Genomic DNA, 20,580 nt, shown 5'->3' on the forward strand with positions numbered 1-20,580 from the left:
AATCAGCAGCAGAACCAGGATTTGAGCTTCCAACTCTGTGGTTAGATCAGTGCCAGATTGGTCTATCACTATAGAGATGTAATTTTACATTGATGTTCACTGAAATTAGTGTTGAAAGAAACTGAATTACCAAATTTAGAAAGCTGCAAGATTTTAAAAGTACATAGAAATACCTTATAGTTTTCATCTTTAAAAAAATCCCATATTTTAATATGTACACAATTTACAAGATTGCTACCAATAATACTGTTTGTGCAGTTTAGATCATACCATAAATTTCCAGAAGTCAAGATTTATACGTATTTGTGTGCATGTGTTTTGCAGATTATTTATACAACCAGACTTCCAATATCAAGATTTATTAATAACAGCCATCTATAACTATCCAGTTTGGACTTCATTTAATGGCAACTGGCAAGACCAATTCAAAGCTTTGGTGATGGAGGGAATTGGACTAAAAAAATAATTCCAATATCATAGAGTCTAGTCATAAAATTAATCTGATCTTTTTTTTCTCCCTCTTTCTGTTTCTAGCCGAAATTCAGAAATAAAGATGAAAAGACTTAGGAATTAACTACTAGTCTTTTGCTTGCTCTATTAATAATAACTACACCATGACCTTTTCAAAAGCTTATGGCAACTGTTTGTTTCTCCTCAGGACCGATTGCTGCTTCAGTCCAGATGATAAGCTTTTGGTCACTGGAACATCTATTAAGAAGGGAGGTGGCAATGGCAGGCTTGTCTTTTTTGAGCGTCAGACATTCCATAAAGTATATGAAATAGATGTCACCAATGCAGTATGTATCTTTTACTTTACTTCTGCTATTGAAATAAAATTTGCATTATAGTAAGCATCTTTTGCTATTTTTAGTATACCCCCCTTGGTATAATAATAAGATGTCTAAACAATGGGCTTTCCCTTTTAGGCACTTGGGGCATTTTGGGCAGTAAGGGATTGCTATATAGAAAGACTTTGCTGAATGTGGTGCCACTATGGCTATCACTATTCTTTTCAGCCTGCTCCAGGAAGGCAACCTCCTAGGGTGTGTCTGTTTGGGTTTAAATTGAGGAATAACTGCAAAGGAGAGGAATAAAATTTTTATATATGCAAAGGGTAACAAAGGCAGGGATGTTGTTCTAGACTAGCAGAACTTTTTTGTGTGTCCCTAATTGCTTGTTTTGTCTTAGAATAAAAGCTCAAAGTTGTGTCAGTTGTGTCCAACTCAGTAACTCCATGAATCATATTATTTATAAGGTTTTCTTAAAGAGGCAGAGACTTTGGAGTGGTTTGCCATTTTCTTCTCCAGTGGATTAACAGAGTTAAGTTACTTGCTCAGTGTCACAAAACTAGTGTGTGTCTGAAACCACATTTGAATTCAGGTCTTTCTGACTCCAGATTCACCGCTATCCATTGAGCTACTTAGCTATTTTCGAAGGCTCAATATGGGTTCATTCAACTTTTACTTAGCAATTTACCATGTTAGAAATAATTTCAATGACTTGAAAACTTCAAGTTTATTCTCAGGCATTCCCAGAAGAGCTAGAATATGTTATGAAACTAGAACTCTTAGCAAGAATAGTTGGAATACTGTAGGAGAAGCAATTCTCACATTCTTTACAGCACTTTTATTTTACATTATTATTTAGTTAATAAAACAGGCCATTGCACTTTTCCAAAAGAGCATAAAATGGACCAATTAAGAACTTTGCATTTATATATTTTTAATGTAGTATACAGCTCTTTAGTAAATTCCTCTACCATTAACTCTACTTATATAAATAATACTTATATTAACTTTAATCAAGCTTTTTCAGTTCTTTGTAAACAGTTGTAATATATTATAAGCTTTAGCAGTGAAGACAACTGAACAAATGTTTTTAGAATGTTGTTAATAAAACTGTTCTACTAATCCTTTATAATTATTTAGTACTCTGAGTGAGTGTGTGTGTGTGTGTGTGTGTGTGTGTGTGTGTGTATTTGCAGTGATTAAGTTTGAAACTACATTTTTCTTTCAACTTGTAGAGGAAGTAAGCAAACTTTTTGTAAATCCTAATCTTGTGACATAATTTGCTGTGTTCTAACACTAACAATATTTTAGTTTTTCCAGGAGCCAACTATAACACTGGACATTTAAGAAAAGCACTTTTGAGTACATTAACTTAAATTTCAAAATATAAAATTATTTTAATGAGTTGTTCCAGAAGAAGTTGACTATTTTTTCTACTATAACTTTCACTTATTTGTACATTTCAACATTGTTTAGTGTTATTTTTTGTCAAATTACTACTGAGAAAAAGAATGTTGAAAAATGGAAGTATTTTAAAGGCACTGAGGTTCCATAGCATGAAGAGACATACTATTTGTTGGAAAGATGAAGGCTCATGATGTGACCAATTTACATCCTGAGTGACTTGTTTTTTTTTAAAATAAATTTTTATTGATATATTTTGTTTTTTATATCAAAGTTCTCTTAGTCTCTATTCTCTTCCAGTTTCCCAAAGAACCATCCTTTATAATAAATAATATTTTTAAAGTGAGTGAAAAAAAAGAAAAAAGAGAAAGAGAAAAAATCAGCAAAACTGATTGACATATAAAATTTGAAAACGTATGCAGTATATCACGTTTGTTGACTTCCTGTCTCTGCCAGGGAGTAAAATGTGAACATCCATAAAGAGAGTGAGGATTTTCTCATTTTTCTTCTTTGGAACCATCCTTATACTTTATGATTTTCCTGCATTCACTTTTGATTTTTTAATTGTTCTTACCATTTACATTATTGCAGTCATTATGTATATTATTTTCTTGACTGTTAAATTCAGTCATATCAATCTTTTCTTGATTTTCATATTCCTCATATTTGTTGTCTCTTAGAGCACAGTTATGTTCTATTGCATTCATGTATAATAATTTAGTTATTCCCCAATTTATGTGCATCTAATTACCTTTTTTTTTTTTTTTTTTTTTTTTTTTGCTGAGGCAATTGGGTTTAAGTGACTTGCTCAGGGTCACACAGCTAGGAAGTGTTAAGTATCTGAGACCAGATTTGAACTCAGGTCTTCCTGACTTCAGGGCTGGTGCTCTAGCCATCCTTATTTAATTACTTTTCTAATCAATTAATTTGGCAGAGTCAAATGTTAATGATTTATAATTTATGGTTAATTACAATTTACAATTAGTGATTAACAATTTCTGCTAATGATGATTGCTATTTAGTTACCATCTTTTTCCTTTTCACTTGAAATTTCAATGAGAATTGTAAATTCAACAAAAGTAGATATGAAGCTTCACTTAAAAAAAAAACTAAGGCCCAATTAATAAACTATTACCCATTCTACATTTTCTTTTTTGATAATTTACCTGTCTTTTTCCTATGAATATTGCCTCTGTGTGCCTTTTTACCCTGGCACCTTTGTAGCTTCTGTTTCTTTCTCCTAAGAGTTTAATTCTGTCAGGACTTCTCATGGGCTAAACAATGATTTATACATTTGGATCATAGGATCATAGGTCCTATTGACAACCCAAAAATGTCAAAATGAACCTTACCCATTAGGCTCAGCTACACCTGTGCCTTGTCAAAATTTGATTGGTTTCAGCTGTGGATTGTTCTAGCCGCAGCAGAGAGGCCTGAAGACCAGAGACTAATATCTGGCTTTTAGCCCACAGCTCTGTTCCAGGAAGATACAGCAGAAACATAACAGAAAACAACATGGAAACATTTTTCTTTCTTTGCTTTAGGTACCTTCTGATTTTTCCAAGGTATCTAATGTTAAACATTATAATATATTCAATAGTTCCTCAGAAAGCTTTTCTTTGATGTAAGTTTTTCTAAACAACTTGGTGTTAAGGAGTATGGTATCTTCAGATAACCTGCATTGTGCATATTCTTTATGTTAGTCTTGTATATATCATGGAAAAGGTTAAATGTGCATTTCAGAAAATGAACTTGAATCTTACATAGAATATCTTTAATTTACAGTGTTGAAACAAATAGCAGTTTATGTCAATATCATGAATCTCTACTCATCATGAAAAGATAGCTCTAAACCAGGCTTGTTAATAGAGTGGATAGCAAATAGAGGGAAAGAAATTGTAACATAATTCAGAATTTTCTGCATTTTAAATATATATGTGAATGTGCATTTCTTTTTTCTTTTTCTTCTTTTTTTTTGCTGAGGCAAATGGGGATAAGTGATCTGCCCAGGACACAGCTGGGAAGTGTCAAGTGTTTGAGATCAGATTTGAACTCAGGTCCTCCTGATTACTTCAGGGCTAGTGCTCTATCCACTATGCCACCTAGCTGCCCCTTGAATATGTATGTCCATGTATTTTTATATTTATGTAGTTTACAGTGTCATAGGAAGCTATAAGAGTTTTAAGTAGAGAACTTAAAATTGTTGAGTAACCAAAAAAAAAAAAAACCAAAAAGTTATTAAACTGTGCATACCCTTTGATCCAGCAGTGTTACTACTGAGCTTATATCCCAAAGAGATATTAAAGAAGGCAAAGGGACCCACATGTGCAAAAATGTTTGTGGCAGCCCTGTTTGTAGTGGCTAGAAGCTGGAAAATGAATGGATGCTCATCAATTGGGGAGTTGCTGAATAAATTATGGTATATGAATGTTATGGAATATTATTGTTCTATAAGAAATGACCAGTAGGATGAATACAGAGAGGCTTGGAGAGACTTACATGAATTAAAGCTATGTGAAATGAGCAGAAGTAGGAGATCATTTTATACTTCAAGAACAATACTGTATGATGATCAATTCTGATGGACATGTTTCTCTTACACAATGAGAGGATCCAGATCAGTTCCACTTGATCAGTAATGAACAGAACCAGCTACACTCAGCGAAAGAATACTAGGAAATGAGTGTGGACCATAACATAGCATTTCTATTCTTTCTGTTATTGTTTGCTTGCATTTTTGTTTTTCTTCTCAGGTTATTTCTACCTTCTTTCTAAATCTGATTTTTCTTGTGCAGCAAGATAACTATATAAATATGTATACATATATGATACTTAATGTGAGGGATGTAGAAGACCCTTACCCAAAATGATTACTCAGAGATGACTCAGTAGAAGGCAGAAAAGTTGTTTATTGAAAACCTCCAGAGGATGAGCCGTCCCATCACGAGATAAGAAAGAGAAAGCTCGCGGTAGGAGGGCTAAAGAAGTAGTAAAGATATATAGCTTTTATACAAGAAATTACATCACAAGTAAGAGAGCATTGAGAAGAGGAGGGGGAGGCATCTAATTGGTTGATGCTATTTGGGGAGATTGGAATGGAAGGTTTCTGTTTCCCTGAAATCTCCTGATTTCTAGGAAACAGAAAGTCAGGCCTTCAGGATTAATCAAGCAGACAGTGGTTCAGCTAATAGACTAAATATCGATAAATGTCAAATACCAATAAATATCATCAGCTCAGGTTAAGTAAATATGTTTCTAGCTGGCCAAGGCTCAAGTAGATATGATCCTGCACATATTATGCAAATCATAGGGGAGACACAGAAATAATAAAATACAGAAAAAGAATCCATACATTCCTGTAAGTTCTTCACCTTATCTATTCCCCACACTTAACATATACTTTAACATATTTAACATGTATGGGACTACCTGCCATTTGGGGGAGGAGGTGGAGGGAAGAAGGGGAAAAGTTGGAACAGAAATTTTTGCAAGAGTCAGTGTTGAAAAATTATCTATGCATACGTTTTATCAATTAAAAAAAGTTGTTAAGTAATTTAACAATACCCATGGCTTTTGGATTTCTTGGATAAAATGTCAGCATATTTACTGAACTGCATTGATTAACATTTTGCAGCCAAAAAAAAAAAAAAAAGTTGTTATGTCTTGTAACTAAACAGTATAAAGTTGTGATAGAAATAGACATTTGACTAAATTACCAGATAAAATATTGTGGGTATGTTTGTGTGTCTCTCTGAATATGTATTTTTTTTTTATTAAAGCTTTTTATTTACAAAACATAATGCATGGGTAATTTTTTCAACATTGACCCTTGCAAAATCTTTTGTTCCAAATTTTCCCCTCTTTCCCTCTCCTCCCTCCAGTTGGCAGATAATCCAATACATGATAAATATATTAAAAATACATGTTAAATCCAATATATGTATATATTGTATAGAGTTATCTTGCTGCACAAAAAAATCAGATCAAGAAGGAAGAAAAAGAAAAACTGAGAAAGAAAACAAAATGCAAGTAAATTATAATAGAGAGTGAGAATGCTATGTTGTATTTTACCCTCTGTTCCCGTGGTTCTCTTTCTGGATGTAGATGTGGCTCTCTTCATCACTGAACGAGTGTAACTGGTTTGAATCATTTCATTGTTGAAAAGAGAATCCATTAGAATTGATCGTCGTATAGTCTTGTTGTTGCCATGTATAATGATCTCCTGGTTCTGTTCATTTCACTTAGCATCAGTTCATGTAAGTTTCTCCAGTTCTCTCTGTATTCATCCTGCTGGTCATTTCTAACAGAACAATAATGTTCCATAACATTCATATACCACAATTTATTTAGCCATTCTCTAACTAATGGACATCCATTCAGTTTCTTGTTTTTTGCCACTACAAATGGGCTGCCACAAACATTTTTGCACATGTGGGTTCCTTTCCCTCCTTTAAGATCTCTTTGGGATATAATCCCAGTAGAAACCCTGCTGAGTCAAAGGGTATGCACAGTTTGATAACTTTTTGATTATAATTTCAAACTGTTCTGCAGACTGGTTGGATCCATTCATAGTTCCACCAACAATGTATCAGTGTCCCAGTTTTCCCACATCCCCTCCAACATTGGTCATTATCTTTTCCTGTATCTTAGCCAATCTGACAAGTATGTAATGGTGTTGGAATCTTTACAAACTGCTAACTAATTAGAGTTGATCTGATCTTACAAGAAGATGTTTTGGGCCAGAACCTGAAACAGGGTACTAAGTAGAACTAATTAGTACAATGCTTGTGTTTGCACCTTTACTCATTGGAGTTCACAAGTATGCCAGCTTCACAAAGTAAACTTTGTACCTTTGTGAATTCACACTTCCCTTAAAGCTCTTTGGGCCAGAGAGCACTATGGGAGAAAACCCATAATCCCATTCTCTCAGAAGATTCACATATAAGGCCAGTGAAGAGAGAGCTATTCCAGAATATTTTCCACTTGGCTGGCTGGTGGCAGAAGAGAGTTCAGCTGGATTGGAGAAGAGCACTCTGGTACAAACATAGAGCACTTTGGGAGATTTCAGCGGAATTACGCCAGAAGTCCTCTCTCCAAGGCAAGTGTGATTCAGGAGAATATTTTCCATTTGGCTGGCTGGTGGCAGAAGAAGAGTTTTCAGAGGATAAAGCTACAAGTGGAGAGTTCAGTGGACAACCAGATTCATCTTCATCTCACACCACTGTAGTTGGAGATATTTGGAGGGAGCTCTTGGAACCAAGCAGAGAGATAGACCTCTAAGCTACCCGGGCTATATTGGAGATAATAAAAGATCTGAACTTTTATCACCTGGCTGTGTTTTGAGAAGAACAGATCACCACATAATGGTATCTCAGAGTTGTCTTAATTTGTATTTCTCTGATCAATAGTGATTTGGAGCATATTTTCATGTGGCTACAAATAGTTTCAATTTCTTCATCTGATAATTGTCTGTTCATATCCTTTGATCATTTATCAATTGGAGAATGGCATAAATTATTATATATTTGAGTCAGTTCTCTATATATTTTAGAAATGAGGTCTTTATCAGAATCTTTGGATATAAAAATGTTTTCCAAGTTTATTGCTTGTCTTCTAATCTTGTCTTCATTAGTTTTGTTTGTACAAAAACTTTTTATCTTAATATAATTGAAATTATCTATTTTGTGATCAATAATGATCTCTAGTTCTTCTTTGGTCACAAAGTTCTTCCTCCTCCACAGATTGGAGAGGTAAACTATCCTATGTTCTAATTTATTTATAATATCATTCTTTATGCCTAGATCATGAACCCATTTTGACTTTATCTTGGTATACGGTATTAGGTATGGGTCTATGCCTACTTTCTGCCATACTAGTTTCCAATTTTTCCCAGCAGTTTTTGTCAAGTAGTGAATTCTTATCCCAAAAGCTGGAGTCTTTGGGTTTGTTAAACACTAGATTGCTGTAGTCATTGACTGTTTTGTTCTGTGAACCTAACCTATTCCACTGACCAACTTCTCTATTTCTTAGCCAGTACCAAATAGTTTGGGTGACTGCTGCTTTATGATATGAATTAGATATAGATCTGGTACAAGTGGGCCACCTTCATTTGCTTTTCTCTTCATTAATTCCTTTGAAATTTTTGACCTTTTGTTCTTTCAGATGAATTTTGTTGTTATTTTTTCTAGGTTAGTAAAATATTTTCTTGGAAGTCTGATTGGTATGGCACTAAATAAATAGATTAGTTTAGGGAGTATTGTCATCTTTATTATATTCACTCCGCCTATCCAACAGCACTTAATATTTTTCCAATTGCTTAGATCTGATTTATTTGTGTGGAAAGTGTTTTATAGTTTTGCTCATATCATTCCTGACTTTCCCTTGGCAAAGAGATTCCCAAATATTTTATCCTTTCAACAGTAATTTTAAATGGAATTTCTCTTTGTATCTCTTGCTGTTGGATTTTGTTAGTGATATATAAGAATGCTGATGATTTATGTGGGTTTATTTTGTATCCTGCAACTTTGCTAACTTTGTATATTATTTCTAACAGTTTTTTAGTTGATTCTCTATAAACTAAACTATCAAAAAAATGCCTTTTTTATATCATTAAATATTTTCCCATCTTGTAAAGTTACTAAAGCAAAACTTGAATTGGTCTATGCTTTAGCTATTTACCTCATTGCAGAGATTTCTTGCATTTTTGCCTCTATTTAGAAATAAAGTATTTATTTCATATATTTCCAAAACATTAGGATGATCACTTAAGTATAAAATGTCACTCAACTGGATTTCATAAACAGATACTACATAATGACTTCCCATTTCTATTTTTTTTTTAAACTGAGGCAACTGGGGTTGAGTGACTTGCCCAGGGTCACACAGCTAGTAAGTGTCAAGTGTCTGAGACCAGATTTAAACTCAGGTCGTCCTGACTTCAGGGCTGGTGCTCTATCTACTGTGCTACCTAGCTGCCCCCCCCCCCATTTCTGTTATTTCTGTCTAAGAAATAAATGTATTAGCAGAAAACTACTAATAAAGTCAAGGCAATATTATAGCTTAAAAATAACCCAGTAAGAATAACTATCTAGATTTTACTAAATTGCAGTGACAGAATTGTGAGCTAATGCTGAGATTATCAGCCATTAACAATCAGAATGATTAGCAACAACTAGAAGCAGAATGGAACTTTTCATTTACCACAATTTCATCTTCATACAAATGTGTAATAAAGGTATCCACTAAGCCATCCCTAGACCATTTAGGGTGTCATTTGTGAATATGTATCAGAGGAAGCTGTCTCTGTTACTTTTGCTTATTTCTTAACTGTACAGCATACATTTTCAAAATATACAAACAGCTCTCCTAGGAGCATAGGCTGATAATGCTAATATACTTTCTGCATGTAAAGATGATATGATAGATAGATCAGAGGAGAATCTTGGATTGTTATGGTAGTCGTAGTGAGTTTGTTTTCATTCATCTGTTTTCTTTTACCTGATCTCCTTTGTGACATATATATGTAAATATATATAATAGCTGGTCAGTGTGAAATCTGAATAAAACTCAACTGATTTGGACTGAACTTATGATCCTGACCTTATTAATGTAATTTAAGGAAATAAGCCACCTTAGGACATATACCTAGGGAGTGACATGTATGTTGTACAAACGTATCACTTTTGTATGTTAGTTTTATATTTTGCTGTGACTTCTGTTAGTAATGCTTTGGTATAAGTTTGGTAGACTTACCAAATTATAGTTTTGAGAAATGATTGCTAGATTCTTACAAGATTTATTCATAGAAAAGAATAGAAACTGTTGGGCATTTCAAAATAGTTTAAAAAGAGATGATAAGGTCCTTTTTTTTTTTTTTTTTTTTTTAGCAAATAAATCGAGGTGTTCTTTTAGTGAGAGCAAAGAAAAACATACCTTAAAGCAACCTTTTTCATCATTGATTTGGTTTTTTTTCTCTACCATCAGACAGACCAGTTTTTGTTTATTTAGCAGAGTGATTTGTTAAAGGGGCTTTAAACTGCTCCTTTGGCCTATTGTCTCAAGTTTTAAATCTTCTTGGAATGTAAGAAAACAAACAAATGCATTCCTTGGAATGCAGTAAGAATGGATAAATTGTTGAATGGGCCAAGAATCACCTCTTTTATTTTAGTATATGTTTTCATCATCAAGGGAGTCAGATAGTCTTTATACTTTTAAGGAAAATCTATACCCCACAATATTAGCTTCATATGTAACAATTTGACTTGTATAAAGAAAAGTACCTGTTTATTTTGCTATTAATAAAATTTGGTGTTTTGTGTGATTGCATGTGGAAGAGAAATGGTGTCCTCAAGCCTGTTCAGCTTATATTAACCAGTATAGTTCTATTATCTTCTCCATTCTGGTTCTTTTTTCAGAACAAAGCATTGTGTTCAACCCTGGAGAGACAAAGATATGTTTGAAGACATTTGTCCACCAGTGGGGACTTAAAGACAATATCAGGATAGCTTCTGCTCTCTAGGAGTATCTTAAATGGGAAACATCTAAATATAAAAGAAAATCTTTCCTCTTTTTATAGAATAACATCTACATGTATGGATGGGGGTGGATAAGGAAAAATATGACCTTTAATTTCATTGATTTCCTAGTGAGAAAATCCATCAATTAACCAATAGGCAACTCTTTGTCTTACTAAGTTGCCAAGGATGCTTAGAGGTTAAGTGACTTACCCAGATCACATAATCTGGGACATTTGTATATATTGTACAATTATATTAAAGTTTCTTGGATATTATCTACATCTTATAAAGTGGATTTTCTAAAATCAAAAAATATTTCTTTCTCTACATTTTAATTCTCAGGAATGTGTAAATCAAATAGTACTTGACTAACTCCCACCTTATTTATTGTTCTTGGCTTCCTATCTAGGATGAACTCCAAAATATAACCTAGCTGCTGAATTTCCAGGCTTTCTTCTTTCTCTTCCTTCTGCCTTCCTCCTTCCTTCTACTCTTCTTTCTCCTCCTCCTTTTTCTCTTTCTTCTCCTCTTCCTCTTCCTCATCTTTCTTCTTCTTCCTCTTCCTCTACTTCCTCTTCCTTCTTCTTTGTTCTAATAATTGACTTTATAAGTTATCACTTTTAATAATGTTTTAATTCTCTTATTTTACATCAATTATTTTAAAAACTCATCTAAAATTATGAAAAGAAATTTTCTTCAACCACAATCAGAGGAATAGGGAACTTTCAAAATAGTAAGGTGTAATGGGAAAAACAGAAAGTAACCAGAATGAGAAATACTTAAAATATATATTTTTTTAAAATTTTGTTTGTGATTGTGTAAGGTAGCTATTTGGTTAATAGTCTCATATTTTGAAATATCAGAATTAGTATGTCATTTTGGAAGCCACAGTTAATTTTTAATTCTTTAGATTCACTTTTTCTTTTTCTTTTTTATGGCATCCTTATTTCACTACTCCCTACCATCTTAGAATTTGTTAATATTGTAAATTGCAAAAATATTCTTACTTTAGATTTCTCATCCTCAAAAAATTATAAGCAAGAAAATTGATTGTTTTTTGTTTTGAGGGTGTTCTGCAGGAAACTTGAATGAAATATAGAAACGTCTCTGGGTTTTTCAAATCTGTGTCAACAAAGCAGAAGTCCTATTGGATTCTACCACATTGGAAAGGTTTCAAGAATGATCCCAGTGACAGACTGTACCTGTTATCTGAGGTCTAGCTTAGTTTGTGAGTGAAGACTTTTTATCTGTTTAGTGGATTGTTGAATGAGAAATTCTTTAGTGATTACATTCCATGAAACAAAAATACAAAGTGACCCTGAAATTTCTTTGATTTCAATCTTTAATGATAGTAGTAAAATAACATGAATAAGGCTGAGGATGTTAAAAATCAGTTAGTCATTCAGTAAACACTTATTAGGTGCCTACTACGTTGTGCTAAGTGCTGGGGATACAAGAAAGGCAAAAGACAGTACCTGCCCTCAAAGAGCTCTTTGAGGGCAGGTACTGTCTTTTGCCTTTCTTGAATCCCCAGCACTTTGGCACACAGATGTTGCTTATTTCCTTCCCTTCTTCACCTCTTTCCCTAATATAAATGTGTCTATTCACTTCCTCTAACCCCCCTATAAATTAAGCCAGATGATTTAAAGAAATTGCAGCTAAATAAAAGAGTGTCATCTCCTATAGGAGACCCTACCCAATTGCTTCAGGTATTAATCAACAAAAGTGGTGGCCCCAAGCAAAAAGACTACTAGAAGAATTATATCAATAGATCAGAATGCTTCTCTAAGTGAGAACAGTTTGCTGCAACTTGGAGAATAAGTTGGCAACAATGGAGCAGAAAAGTAGTGGACAGCTTTCAAAAATGTGGTGTACAGCATTCATTTGCTCCTCTGGTCAGAATATTCACAAATATCAATACTGGTTTGATGAAAATGATAGGGAAATTCAGAAGCTGCTAAATGAAAAATGAGAACTCCACAGGCTGTACCATCAGGATAATTCATCCATTTCTAAAAAGGTAGCATTCCATCAAAAGTAAAATACAATCAAAACTTAAAGATGCAGTAGTCTTGGCTCAGTAAAAAGGCAGATGGTAGTAATAATCCAAAATGTTTTTATGATGCACTGAAGGCTATTTATGGGCCAAAGACTTATGGTATATCTCAACTACTCTGTGCCAATGGTACCATACTGATTAGTGATAAGGACATGTGGTCTTGAGGAGATGGGCTGAGCACTTCTATAGTGTTCTCAGCAGGCTATCATCGATGAATGCTGAAGCTATTGACTGTTTACCTTAAATTAAAATCAGTCACTCCCTAGCTGAATTTTCAACTGAAGAAGAGGTTTAGAATGCCATTAGGCTGCTTTCATGTGGTAAGATGCTGGGTGCTGCATTCTATTCCAGCTGAGATTTGCAAGGTTGTGGGGGGGTGGGGGGAGGGAAAGGGGGGTTTCATACAAAAGCTGACTGAAATTATATGGCAAGAAGTTTTGCCTCAGGAGTTCAAGGATGCCTCCATTGTCCATCTTTATAAATGTAAAGGGAATAGATTGTCCTGTGACAATCACAGATGGGTCTCTGGCAAAATTCTTGCCAGAGTCCTACTTAATAGGCTGACCCTACACCTAGAAAAAGATCATATATCTGAGAGCAGTATGGTTTAAGAAAGGCCAAGGAATAGTTGATATGGTGTTTACTGCCTGACATCTCCAAGAAAAATTCGAGGGATAGGGGAAGCTAGGTGACCCATTGGATAGAGTACCAGCTCAAATGTCAGGAGGACTCGAATTCAAATCTTGTCTCAGATACTTATATCTCAGACACACTTATCATAGCTGTGTGACTCTGGGCAAGTCACTTAACCCCAGTTGCCTCAGAAAAAAAGGAAGGAAGGAAGGAAGAAGGGAGGAAAGAAGTAAGGAAGGAAAGGAGGAAGGAAGGAAGGAAGGAAGGAAGGAAGGAAGGAAGGAAGGAAGGAAGGAAGGAAGGAAGGAAGGAAGGAAGGAAGGAAGGAAGGGAAAAAGAAAGGAAGGAAAGAAGGAAGATTCCAGGAACAGAACAGAGGCCTGTATACAACATTCATAAATCTGACCAAGGCATTTGATACTGTCAGTCTTGAGGGCTTATGCAAAATTATGTCATAATTTTGTTGCCCAGAGAAGTTCATCAGTAGAGTATATTAATTTCATGATGGCCTGCTTGCCTGGGTTCTGGACAATGGGCAATCTCTTGAGTCATCAGTAGAGTGAAACAAGGCTGTGTGCTTGCTTCTATGCTTTATTTAGCATGATGTTTTCAATCATGTTGTCAAATACCTTCAGTTAGTACAAACATGGAATCAAAGTCAGCTACCACACTGATGGTAAATTCTTCAACTTAAAAAGTTACAAGCCTAAACTAAAGTGGGGGGAGTGTTGGTGCATGACTTTTTTGTTTGCAGATGTCTGTGCACTTAATGCAGCCTCAAAAGTAGAAATGCAACAAAATATGGATCAATTCTCTGCTGCTTGTGCTAATTATGGTCTAACAACTCTAAGAAAACATAGGTTTTCCATCAGCCAACAGGACACCATCTATATGTGGGACCATCAGTTACATAAATGGTGAAGTTTTGAATGCTATGGATAAGTTCACTTATCTTGCAGTATACTTTCCAGGGATATCCACATTGATAATAAGACTGAACACTTGCATTGCCAGAACTAACTCAGCATTTGGGAGGCTTCAAAACAAAGTATGGGAGAGGAGAGATGTTAGACTGACTAACAAACTGAAAGTTACAGATCCATTGTACTGCTCTCATTGCTGTATGCCTATGAAACCTAGACAGTGTTCCAGCGCCATGCCAGGAAACTGAAATGCTTCCATTTGAATTGTGTTAGGAAGATTCTGAAGATCACCTGACAGGATAAGAGACCAGATACTGAGGTGCTTTCTCAAACTAAACTGCCAAGCATTCCAGCTCTACTGCAGAGAGCACAATTCCACTGGGCTGGCCACACTGTTGCAATGCCAAATATATGCATTGTATGACATGGGAGACACTGGCACAGGACCTCCCGGCATGGTGTGCCCTCATCAGAGAAAGTGTTGTGTTCTGTGAGCAAAGCAGAATGAAATTATCCCAGAAGAAATGCAAGATTGCCAAAATTAGAGAAGCCACCTCAAATGTTCATAGGGACTATTTGTGTCCAATCTGTGGCAGAGCACTCCAAGCTTATATTGGTCTGATCAGCCACATGGAATACATTGTAATTCGACTCTTAACAGTGATGTCATTTTGGTCCTCTTCGAAAATGAAGGACAACAACAACTAGTAAGCACCGTTCTCCATGTCACTTGTTATTTACTTTGAATTTACTTATATGTTTATATGTTGTTTTTCCTATAGAATATAAACTCCTCAAAAGTAGCGGCTATTTTATTGTTGTCTTTGTATCCCCAGTATTTAGCATAAGACTTGGCACATAATGTTGATTGATTGCCCAAGATGTAAAATGGCCAGCATAAATGTCTCATATATTGGCTTCATGACTCCTATAAGTTTATCGTCGCTGTGCTCATGATTCTTAGATTTGTAAATCTTTCTGGTGAGATTTACCTCATATCACCTCTGTTAAGACTGTTAGACATTTCAAATGTCATGAGGTATCTCAGATTCAGCAGGTCCAAAACAGGACTCTGTCTTGCCCCCAATCTACTCCTCCAGACCCTCTTCCAAACTTCCTTTATTTCTTTTGAAAATGCCACTATCTTTGTAGAAGCTTCTTGGTTTTGCAACCCAGACATTATCTTTGGTTCCTTGGTTTCTCTCATACCATGTATCCAGACAATTCCTAAATGTTGTCATTTCTGCCTCCTTTACATCTCTTTCTTCTGCCCAGTTCACACTTCTCACATAATCACCACCTTAGGTAAAGGCCTTCATTATCTCTCATCTTGATTATTTCAAGAACATTTCAATTATACTCTCCACTCCAATATGTTCTCCACACAGTTGCTCAAGTTATTTTCTTTACTCACCATGTCATTTTCCTAATCAATCTTATCCCTATTCCAATGACTCCTTATTGCCTCTGGAATAAGTTCTGTTTGGCAATTATAGCCCTTCCCAAGCTGGCCCCTTATTTACCTCTTAGTCTCATTACATATTACTACTCTTCCTACCCAAAGGTCCAACCAACTGCCCTTCTCGCTGCTCCTCACAAATGGTTCTTCTTGTTTGTTTCATTTCTATGCTTTTGAATTGGCCATACTTCATTTCTGTAATTCACTTATTCCTCCCTTCCACTCTTTCATAAAGACGTAGTTCAAATACTGCCTTCTTTACACAGAGTCTTTTTTGATCCTTCCCAACTGCTTTCCTCCTTCAATTATCTCATATATATTTTGTAATTAATCTGTACATCTATATGTTGTCTTCCCCTAAAGTATGTTAACCATTTAAGAGCAAAGACCCTTTTCATTTTTGTTATTGTATTTCTAGGATCTGTCATAGAGCAGGGCTTATTAAACCTTTTATATTTGTGACCCAATTTCATTTGAGAAATTTGTAAGTGAACTTGGGTATATAGTATATAAAATATATATACAAATAAAATATTTATTGATAATTATAATTTCATGATCCTCACATTCAGTTAAGAGACCACTATATGGGATAGTGAACCACAGTTTAAGAAGCTGGGACATAAAGTAGAAAGTATTTAATAAATATTTGTCTTCTACACTAATGAACATCAAATTAGAAGAATAGCTACATACAAATACAGTAATAATAATTATTTGCAGCCTTTTTTTTTTTTAAAGCTATTGGCTGCAAAAGTAAAGATAGTGACTTTGACATATTGATCAGGTCATGGATCCATTGAAGTATTGAGGTGCTTGAATCATATAGTTTTTTCCTTTCACATCAAATGTGATTTTCAAAATATCATTTAAAAATATAAATTAATTCTTTCAAATTGTAATAAATCATTGCTCATCAGGAAGCTTCTCTATATCAAAGGTATCAAACATGCCTAACACTCCAGAATGCTGCTCAAATCAGATTAAAATGTAATTAGGAAATATTTTAAAAAATAAATTAAATGCAATAGAATATAGGTAGTGTTAATATGTGTTTTTCTAATTTAGTATGTGGCTGGCAGGGAGCCTCATGTACAAATTAATATTTTAATTTAATGCTATCACTGTTTTTACATGATTTGCTGATGTTTATTGATTGCTTTATTCATTGAAAACTTATGTTTTCTAATTAGAGGTGAACCCAGAGAAGTAATTGTAGAGTATTGATTAGGCACATTATTGATCTTAAATGCACATCTTTTGAGTAATTGAACTTTTGGTCAACCCTTATGATTTTTGTATATAAAAAGAAGCAGAAGCTTTGCAATTAATATCAATTTATCAATCATCAGAAATCACTGATAATTTTCTTTATGTTGTATTTTTATTTTAAAATATAGTTTTATCTTGCAATCTGGAAATTGACTTCTGTAAAATAATGATTCCACACAGTGAAAATTTGACTTAGGAAGATTTGTGCAGCTCCACATTTTCCTGTTCTGCCCTTTGATTCTTCTCCTTATAATTCATATTTTACTGGAAATAGATAATGACTTTCAGATTGATATAAAATATTAGCTTAATCAGAATGACATAATTTTAAAGCTATCCTAGAAAAGGAAAAGGTAATAAAGAGACAGGTTCTCTGCCAGCTACAAGCTATCTGCAGAGTGAGAGGAAATCAAAGGAACCTGAGATGTGAGCAGAGTAAGCACTTAGGCACAGTCACTGCTGGCTAAAAATGAGACTATATTTGGCAATGTTATCTGCCTTCCAGAATAGTGAAACCTTGTTAATATGAAACACAAGGCATGGAAAAATTGACTTTGAATTAACTAGATTTCTGTTATCTGATTTTTATTAAAAAGCAAGCCAGCATATCATTGACTAGGGAATAGCAGTTGTTCTGAATTATGGATTATTTTGAATAAACTGATATCAGTTTAATGAGGTTTTCCTATAATTAACTTTCTAGAGTAAGTTAATTAATACAAACTCCTGATAGGGCTCATTTAACTTGCTTATTTTAACAAGTTTTCAAATATTTGCTCAAAACTGGGTTGGAGTTAAAAGTATTATAGCTTATTAAAAAGCCAATTTCCAATGAATAATTAAGTCAAACTGATAAAAGGCGAGTAAAATTTCTGTGACCCTTTCAATCAGTCAACATTTATTAAGTGCCTTTTATATATCAGACAATACACTAAGCACTAGTGAGAGGAAGCTTAAAATGGTCGGTCCCTGCATTCAAAGAGCTCACAAACTAATGGGGGAGGCAAATAGGTAAAAACAAGTTATATATAGCTTAATAGGAAATAATTAACAAAGGAGAAAGGTGTTCAAATTAAGAGGGTTTGGGAAAAGGCTTCATATAAAAGATAGGAATTGGGTTGATTTATGGAAGCCTAGGAGAATCAGTAGGTAGAATGGAGGAGGGATAGCAATTTAGGCATAGGGAACAGCCAGGAAAAAAAAAATGTTTGGAGTCAAAATAGTTTCTTTTCTTTGTGGGACAGCCAGAAGGCCATTGTTACTGATGTGGGTAAACTCTGTAAAAAAACAAACAAACAAAAAACTGTCCCCTTTTGATCTGTAAAATTAAATCTCTGAAATTCTGTCCCCTTTGATTCCTGGCCTTCCAAACTCCAGAGAGTCTATGAGAGAGAGCATATTCTCCTAGCTGGCCTTTTCTAAGGTGAATCAACTCCTCTCTCCCTCTTCCTTTCCCCCCCATTGGTAGCCAGATCCTCATTCAAGAAGCCTTAAAAGTAATTTCCATTCAATTGGAGAGCTGGGCCTGATATTGATAAACATCTAGGCCTGGGGTTATTGGCTTTCTTTTCAACTTGAAACCTGAGCCTCAGATTTCCTATTAAAGGATATTTCTAAACTCCTGATCTTTGCAGAAATCTGGAGTAGGGCATAGCTACCTGACAGGACTCCTGTACGCTGTGAAGACATTCTCTTCTCAGTGCCAGCCTCCATTTCTCTTATAGGACTTTGCCACTCAGAAGTCAGTCTTCCTAGCAAAGCTGACTTCTCATCTAACAATAAACTTCTCTTTTGCCATTCAATATTTCGGGTTTATGAATTCTTTCACAAAGGATCTGTGCTGGCCAGAAGGGGATTCCCATCTCAATTATCTGCACTGCCACTAACCTCATCAGTTACAGTATTTAAGAGTAAGTTAAAGGAAAATAGGGTCTAGGTTATGAAGGGCTTTGAGAGCCAAACACAGTATTTTATATTTTGAACCTGGAGGCATTAGAGGGCCACTAGAGTTTATTAAATAGCCAGGTAACATAGTAGACTTGGGTTTTAGGAAAATCCCTTTAGTATTCAAATGGAGCTGTGGAAAGAGGCTTGGAGCAAGCCTCCAGTATACTATTACATCTTTTGAGTAAGTCCAGACATGAGGTGTTATAGGCCTGCAGAGGAGAAGAAGATATATTCCCCACAGATTTTGCAAAAGTGAAATCAACAGGCTTTGGCAACAAATTGGATATGGAAAATAGAGTACTGAGTAATGAGGAGTCAAAGATAACTTCTACATTGTGAACTTGAAGGAATGTGAACCTGTAGACTTACTCTTTACAGTGATAGAAAAGGGTTTAGGTGAAAAGATAATGTCCTCCCTGTTGGATTTGTGTAGTTTATGACATCTATTGAACATCCAATTAGAGATATCTGAAAAGTATCAGGGAGGTAGGGTAGGATATATATATATATATATATGAATTGTCAACACAGAGATAATAATTAAATATATTGGAGCTGATGAGATCACCAAATGAAGTAATAAAAAGGGGGAAAGACTAGGCCCAAGACAGGACTCTGAGGAACACCTACTGCAGAAAGTATGATCTAGATGAAGATACAGCAATGGAGACTGAGGAGTGGTCATATAAGTAAAAGGAAAACCACAAAAAAGCAGTGTCCTGAAAACCTAGAGGGAAAATAGTTCCAAGGTGGAAAGAGTGAGCTACAGTTTTAAAGGTTAAAAAAAAAAAAAAAAACTCAGTGATACTAAGGATTGAGAAAAGACCACTGGATTTTTCAATGAAGAGATTATTGGTAAGATTGTTGAAGATTGTAGTTTCAATGGAGTGGCAAGTCAAATTGTAAGGGGCTAAGAATTGATAGAAAAAAATGGAAGTACTGATCACAGACAGCCTTTTTGAGGAGTTCAGCTACAAAGGACAAAAGAAATCTAGGAAATATCTGGTGGGGATTGATGTGAGAGTTTTTCAGAGTGAGGAAAACATGGACATGTAGGCAACAGGAAATATGTCAGTAGACAGGGAAAAATTAAAAATAAGTGAAAATGAGAATGGCAGAGGAAGCAGTCTGTTAGAGGAGATGAGAGAGAATAGGAATACTTGAGTGGATAGAGGGGGTAGCCTTGGTAAGGAGAAAGGCCACTTCATCATGAAAGACAAGGGTGAAGGAGTGATAGAAGGTGTCTGAGTGATAGGAGATGGAGAAGAGGGAGTTCATGGTAAATGGCCTTAATTTTTTCTTTAAAATATGAGACAAGAGTTATCAGCTGAGTGAGGAGGGGAAAGGGGAAAGAAGAGAAACCGTGGAGTTTGAGAACAAATAAAAAGATTTGGAAGAACTGCTGTGGAGAATGGAATATTGAATTAATGAGGCAGATATAGGATTGCCTGGCAGCCACAATGGTCCAGTTAACAACTGTAACACAACAACAAAAGTGTAACATAAATTTGTAAGCTCAGAATGGTTGTGTAATTTTCTTAATATTTATTCACCACCATGTGAGTAGGAGTGAAGATAA

General features: G+C 34.9%; 1 protein-coding gene across 2 annotated transcripts in view; it reads left to right on the plus strand.

Moving 5' to 3' along the window:
- WDR70 (WD repeat domain 70) overlaps window positions 1–20,580 on the plus strand; it is a 382,013-nt gene that overhangs the window by 252,185 nt on the left and 109,248 nt on the right. For both annotated transcript variants that reach the window (XM_051990074.1, XM_051990064.1), the window contains exon 13: window positions 659–797. In XM_051990074.1, the coding sequence (XP_051846034.1) occupies window positions 659–797 (139 nt within the window). The remainder of the gene's footprint in view (window positions 1–658; window positions 798–20,580) is intronic.

Source organism: Antechinus flavipes, chromosome 1, assembly GCF_016432865.1.
Source record: "Antechinus flavipes isolate AdamAnt ecotype Samford, QLD, Australia chromosome 1, AdamAnt_v2, whole genome shotgun sequence".
NCBI classification, from domain to species: Eukaryota; Metazoa; Chordata; class Mammalia; order Dasyuromorphia; family Dasyuridae; genus Antechinus; species Antechinus flavipes.